General features: G+C 51.3%; 1 protein-coding gene across 2 annotated transcripts in view; it reads left to right on the plus strand.

Moving 5' to 3' along the window:
• Bcar3 (BCAR3, NSP family adaptor protein) overlaps positions 1-7,219 on the plus strand; it is a 104,548-nt gene that overhangs the window by 83,696 nt on the left and 13,633 nt on the right. For both annotated transcript variants that reach the window (XM_005357220.2, XM_005357221.3), the window contains 3 exons: positions 1,460-1,902; positions 4,400-4,503; positions 5,503-6,143. In XM_005357220.2, coding sequence (XP_005357277.1) covers positions 1,460-1,902; positions 4,400-4,503; positions 5,503-6,143 — 1,188 coding nt within the window. The remainder of the gene's footprint in view (positions 1-1,459; positions 1,903-4,399; positions 4,504-5,502; positions 6,144-7,219) is intronic.

Raw genomic sequence — 7,219 nt, forward strand, 5'->3', positions numbered from 1 at the left:
TTAGTGTGCCGGGAGGATGAACTCTCAGTAGTGTGCCATCCTGGACTGGTAACTGAAGCCCCTTAGCAAAGATAACAGTATGCCAGCGTTCTATCCCTTTGACACTTTTAGCCCCTCTATAGGCAATAGCATTATCTATATCTCATAGATGATGTAACCGAGCCACAAAGAGCTTATGTAATTTGTCTAGTGACACATCCAGGACAGAATGTAAACCTTGGTGGTCAGGCTCTGAAATGACTGACACAGTATAGGTCTCTGCTGTAAACATCACCATCATAGTGGGTACCTATTTGGGGGTATCCATGGTGTTACAGGCATTGTAAAACTAGTGTTTTAAATATTTTATATATGCAAATGTATTATCTTTACAGTAACTTTGTGAGATGAGGGAACCTCAAGCAACTTTTTTTTTTCTAGCCTCCTAGCAAGTCCAGAACTCACCATGTCATCCCGGGGCTCACCCTGCTGTGCAGATGGGAATCTTAGGACAATGTCTAGGGACCAAAACAGCCTCCTGCTCTTCCTCCCTTCCTGCTTAGAAGAGAATCAGACCCACAGGGCACACACTCTCCTTTCTTCTTGCTGTTTTACATTTGTCATGTTCTTGTGACATCTTCCTGACCACTCTCATTTTAAAGACAACCTTCCCAAGCACTCTGTCTCCCTTCCAAAGTTTTCTTTTCCTTCACAACACCTGACATATTCCAGTGGCTGTCTGTCCTGAGATGGGAGTGGCTACAACACATAGAAAGTCCCTGAAGAAGGACACTTAGTCACTACTGTGTCCCTAAACCTGCAGGCAGTAGCGCTGGGTATGTAGAGGATGGGCAATAAAGAGTTGGGGTGTTATATTTTTGAGAGAGGGCTGACCTCCAGCGTGTTGTGTGTCCCGGGCTGGCCTCAAGCTGACAATCCTGTTTTAGTGTCCTGAGCACTGGGCTTTCAGTTGTGCATGACCTTACTTAGCTAGTAAATACCTCTGGAGTGTGACATTTAACAAACTGAAGATCTGACCGCAGGGGAGTGCTAGGAGATGGCTCAGTGGATAAAATAGTCATTTCGTAGCACAAGAATCAATCCTTAAATCCACATAAAAACGGGGGAGGGAGGGAAGGAGGGAAGGGAGAGAGAGGAAGAGAGAGAGAGAGAGAGAGAGAGATGGAGAAGGAGAGAGACAGAAGAAAAAAAAGGAGGAAAAGCCAGGTGTCATAACACAGGCAATGGGGAAGCAGAGAGAGGCAGATTCCTTGCTTGCTGGCCTAGTGAGACTACTTGGAGAGGTTTCAGGCCAGTGGGAATCCCTGCCTCAAAAAAAAAGATAGATTGTGTCTACGGCTTGATACCCAAGGTCTCTGCATGGATGCACACATACACACACACACAAAGTCTGACTTCTGCTAAACTCCTGAGAAAATATGTTGCCTTTCCTGCTCCTCACCCACTGTTTTGTCTACAGGTATCTGAAAACCTGGTGCAGCGAGATGGTGACTTCCTGGTTCGCGACTCCCTGTCTAGCCCGGGAAACTTTGTCCTGACCTGTCAGTGGAAGAACCTCGCTCAGCACTTTAAGATCAACCGGACTGTTCTGAGGCTCAGCGAGGCCTACAGCCGCGTGCAGTACCAGTTTGAGATGGAGAGCTTTGACTCCATCCCTGGGCTGGTGCGCTGCTACGTGGGCAACCGGCGGCCCATCTCCCAGCAGAGCGGTGCTATCATCTTCCAGCCCATCAACAGGACAGTGCCCCTCTGGTGTCTGGAGGAGCGTTACGGTACCTCACCAGGCTGCGGCTGGGAGGGCAGCTTTACTGACAGAAGGCCAGATGTGGCTAAGAGACTGAGCCTCACCACCACCGGTAGCATCCAGGCTCCGGAAAGCTTGCCCCGGGGAAACCTGCTCAGGTAGGTCTGAGGGGTGCTGGGGGCCCAGCTCAGGCCAAGGAGTTGAGGATATTGCTACCCTCAGTGTGAGTGGGGAGTGTTACAAGGTGTGCGTGATTAGTTCCCAGTTAAAGAGCATGAAAAGCCAGTGGTGGAACCCGGTGTGTAATGCACGCCTATAACCTCAGGGCTTCAAGGCTGAAGTGGGGAGATTTCCAAAACAAAAACAGCAACCAAAGTCACAGGGGCTGAGCAGAGGGGAGGCTGACCTGAAGGTATGGGGATGTTTGGGGGACACTGTGAGAAAGAGGGGAAGACAGCCAAGGGCCAGAGGAGCCTAGAGGGTTGAGGGCTCAGTCTAGAACAGAGGGCAATGTAAAGAAGGGGTGGCACAGGGGCAATGGTGGAGGCGTTTGGCAGACTAAGGTGCTACAAAAGCTTGGTATGTTGAACAAATCCTACACCAAAACTGGGCAGCACTAGGCACGGACCGAGGAGAGAGACTAAATGAAGCAAGCAAGTCGGAGAGAGTTTCAGGAGGGGCCCAGGCTGAAAGGGAGAATGAGAGAGAAGCTAGGCTTTTGGGGTCTTGGGGGTTGGAGGGAGACAGAGAAGACCGCCTACGCGACACACAGCAGTGACTCTGGGAAGGGGGTGTGTCTTAAAGGAAAAAGTCATTTCATCTGAGGAGGGACCGCGGCCGTGCAGGTGTCAGCTTCCAGCAGGGGTCAGTGTTGAGGACTCGGACTGGGAACCGAGAGCCCAGTAAAGGGTTTGGCTTGGAGAGGGAACTAAAGGACTGAGATGGGGGGACGGGACACACGACTGTACCCTGTGCCCCTGGGAATGAAGAGAAACATTTAGAGAACAGGACAGGAAAGGGCTGAGAGGCGAGCTTCCAGAGCTGAGACTCCCTCACAGATCCAACTGCTAGAGAGGGTGGGAGGAGACAAGATGAGATCCCCCTGCCCCCCCCGCCATTATGGCCCCACTCCTGGCTTCTGAGCTCCCATGTTTAAGTGAACGTGTCCGTTCTCTTCTCGGTCTGGGCCAGGCAAAAATATAAACTATAATTTCTTTACGGCAAAAAAAAGCCTCATGAAATCCAGGACTATGTAAGTAACAGAAATTACAGCTGTGCTCCCTGGTTCACGTTAGTCAGCATCTGACTCAGGACCTGTGGCTCCTGGCTGGCTCCATGCGGCTTGCTGTGCAACCCCGGACAGAGACCTTAACTTCTCTGGGACTCCCTTTCTCCATCGGGAAGCATGGGACTTGTGTGGGTTTAGACGGTGAAGGAAACGGAAAGTGTTTACTTACAGTAAGCGTTAACGTTCCCAGTATCTGCAGGGGAGGCAAAAGTCAGACTTGGGCATAAGCAGGGAGGCAAGGATGATATGGGAGATGCTGTTCTGATTGTTCTCTGGAATGTAGAGGTGCTGCTGCAGCAGCCCACACACTCCAGGTGGAGGAAGGGCGACCTCAACATGACCGGTGGCCTTAATGAACTTGTCACCCCTACCCCGCTGCCCTTCGGTGACTTCCCCACGTCAGCTTTGGCCCACTGCCACCTGCTCTGACGTTGGGCATGCTCCTTGACTGGCAGCCTCAGGCTCTGGGCAAAGGTGTGCCTTCTGGGGCAGGTTACATTCTGCTCGTCCAGCTGTTCTGGGCCCCTGGAATCTGATGGGTTGATCATTGATCTCGGTGGACGCGGCTCAAATATCATTTTTCAGGAGCCACTTCCTTTTGGAATTTGCCCTGTCTTTGACTTACTTATCTTTGAGAGGTTGCTGGAAGTTTGTTTTGTTTTGTTTCCCAAAGGTAGGGAAGACCTGGTTTGTGTGAGATGGGGGTGGAGGAGCAGGGAGGTGGGGGAACGGGTTCACTGCAGCCTGGCTGGTCCTGTGTCTCTCTTCCCCTATTGAGAGCATCCAGTCCCCTGGTAAAAGTGTTCCAAGCTCTTCCAGCTGCCACTTTGCTTCTAGCTCAGCAGCTGGGGGTCACCTGTGCGTGCTTCAGGCACAGAGTCAGGAAGATAGGTGCGTGCAGGGATTTGCAGATTATTGGGGTGGGAGGTAGGGAGGAGGGAGTGCTGATCTGTGCATAGACATGGAGTGACCTCCAACTTCCGTCCAGCTGACATTGATCCATGGTGGAAAAGTCGTGTTAGTTAAATAAGTCATCCCCCCAGAGAATGAAAATCATCTTAAGCTTTTTTTAAAAGTACACACTCCCATCCATCAGATTCCTCCTCGTCCCCCAGAGGGGCCGCGACCCATGCACCCTGCTCTGTTCAACAGGATGGAAGGCTTGAGGAGGCCTCCTAGGACCCAGCTGCTTTGGCCCTGGGGACTCGGCACACCCCGTCAGTTTCTCCTCCTTGTGGCCTTTTCTTTGCTGTGAAGGGTATGCGCCGCACTTGTTCTGGAAGATTTCTTTCCTTAAATTTCCGTGACGTTGCCTGCAGAAGGCTTTACTACTTAATGACACGTCTGTGCCTGGTCTTTGGCTTCAGGAATAAAGAGAAGAGTGGCAGCCAGCCCGCCTGCCTGGATCACATGCAGGACAGGAGGGCCTTAGCCCTCAAAGCCCACCAGTCGGAGAGCCACCTGCCCATAGGTAGGTGTGGGGGAGCCTCAGGGACGAGGGTGGGAGTGTGGCCCTGGCTGCAGCTGGGCTTTTCCTGCCTGAACAAGCCCCAGGCTTTGAGGACTCCATACCTGCAGCCTAGAGGGGAAGTTAGCAGAGCTGCCTGGTTGTGGTCCCTGAACTCAATGCTCTATCATCATCCAAGCATTTAAATCCCATACCAGCCTTCAAAGCAGGCAGTTATCCTCATCTTGCAGCTGAGGAAACTAATGTATTAAGGAGGAGGGTCACCTAGCATTTGCACCCAGGGTTTGTACATTTCAAACCCTTTTGATAAGTGGTGGGCATCATGACAGAAAAGTGCTCCCCTTTAGCATTCCCCCATCCCCTACCCTGTGTAGCAGTAGCTCACCCACAGATGCATTGCCACTTCTCTGTGCTCTTTCCATGATGTGGGGGGTGGGACCTGGGAAAGGCAAAGCATTCGGTGTTAGTGGGATGGCTTTTCATTTCTTTTATATGTAACCTCCCATGGGACCACAGAGTGATTTTTTCCTAGTGCCCCTTTGTAAGCTGTTTCTGTGCGACTTAGCGTGTCTGTCTACCATCCCTGCATCTCTTGCTCTCCCGTGAATGCTGACTGAGATCAACCAGACTTCGAGAGTGACTCAGAGCCCTTAAGGCTCTGTGGCTGGAGACTTCTGTTCGTTAGTGCAGGATTGTGTTATTCACTGCCCAAGACATGTTTTCCTGTTCTGACTGTCCCAACCCGCTGTGACCATAAAATGATGTTACAGCCCAGCCCCTGGGGTTTAGAATCTCTCCCGAGAGTGAGGTGGAGCCAGCGGAACCTTCAGCGTTCTGGACTGCCACAGAGCAGACCTGCTGGGAGAAAGCCCACCAGTGTTTCCTTTGTGGCTGAGAGGGGAACCCAAGGGCACGGAGTGAGAGCTGGGAGCTGCCACTCCCACTCTGCTCTCTGTTCTCCAGACAACTGAGCTTTCTCTGCCCTTCTTTTTTCCTCTGCAGGCTGCAAGCTGCCCCCTCAGTCTCCAGGTATGGACACAAGCCCTTGCCCCAGCTCTCCTGTGTTCAGGACTGGCAGCGAGCCCACCCTGAGCCCGGCACTGGTCCGACGATTCTCTTCAGACACTAGGGGAGGAGGGGAGGCCCTGCGGGGATCAGACAGTCAGCTGTGCCCCAAGCCACCCCCAAAGCCCTGCAAGGTGCCCTTCCTCAAGGTTCCCCCATCTCCGTCTGCCTGGCTCAACTCCGAGGCCAACTATTGTGAACTGAACCCTGCTTTTGCTGTGGGCTGTGACAGAGGAGCCAAGCTTGCCCCACACAAGGAGCTGCTGACAGCCAAACACAATGGGGCATCAGGCCCCCGGAACTCTGGCATCAACTACTTGATCCTTGATGGGGATGACCAAGCGAGACCTTGGGATCCTTTGGCGGCACAGACGGACGAGGGTCAGGAGGACAAGACGACGTTTGTGCCACCTCTCATGGAAACTGTGTCGTCATTCAGACCCAATGACTTTGAGTCTAAGCTCCTTCCTCCGGAGAACAAGCCCCTGGAAACCGCCATGCTGAAGCGTGCAAAAGAAGTGTTCACCAACAACGACGCCAGGGTCATCGCACAGCACATGCTGAGTGTGGACTGCAAGGTTAGTGCTCTGGGGTTGGCCCCTTCCCACAGTGGAGGTTTGTAAGGGCACCTGCCTGGCTGTATGTACTCTGCCTCCTCAGCTAGGTACTTTGTCATAGGGAAAAGCCAGAGGATAACCCAGGTGTGGAGATTTACTTACAGGGTGGGAACCACCAGCAGGACAACCTTTGCCCAGCAGGAAGCTGGTAAACCTCACCTTGGACAGAGGGAAGGCAGGCCTGCCCCTGACTCCTTCTGCTGATATTTGTGACTCCTCCTTCCTGGTGCTTGGTTAAAAATTCCACTCAGGCCAGTCAGAACTGAACAGCTGGGACCCAAGGAGTATAGCTGAAAGCCTGGTTTTGGGAGTTGCCAGACCCTGGCTGTTTTGTTCTGTACTTACCTATGTACCATATTTATTTTATTATTGACACGATCTCTAGGATAATCATCTTCAACTGGATCTTTTTAAATTTTTTACAAGAATTCTTTAAGTTAGAAAAACTGTAAAATGAAGATTAGAAGAAAAGATAAAATCATACAAAATCCAGTTTCCTTCCTAGGCCTGAGAGATGGCTTAGTAGGTATGCTGGGTGCTAAGACATGGCCTGAATACAGTTCAGAATCTACATGGTGGAAAGAAAGGACCAACTCCTGCATGTTGACTTCTGAGTTACACAAACAACATGGCATATATACATACATACACACGTACAGACACACACTTGCACAGAGAGAGAGAGAGAGAGAATAAAAATCTCAAAAACTCATGCTAGAGAGATAACTCAGTGACTAAGAGCACTGGCTACTCCTCCAGAAGACCCTAATTTGATTCTGAGCACCCACATAGCAGCTCGTAACATATTTAACTCCAGGTCCACGGGGTCTTACTTTTTCTTCTGGTGTCTGGGCATGAGTCGCACATGTACTGTACAGACATACATGCAGGCAAAACACCCATACACATAAAATAAAATTAAAAAACTCGTTTAAAAAGTCCTGGTTCCCCTTTAATCCCAGCACTCGGGAGGCAGAGGCAGGCGGATCTCTGTGAGTTCAAGACCACCCTGGTCTACAGAGCTAGTGCCAGGACAG

This window comes from Microtus ochrogaster, chromosome 21 (genome assembly GCF_000317375.1).
Source record: "Microtus ochrogaster isolate Prairie Vole_2 chromosome 21, MicOch1.0, whole genome shotgun sequence".
NCBI classification, from domain to species: Eukaryota; Metazoa; Chordata; class Mammalia; order Rodentia; family Cricetidae; genus Microtus; species Microtus ochrogaster.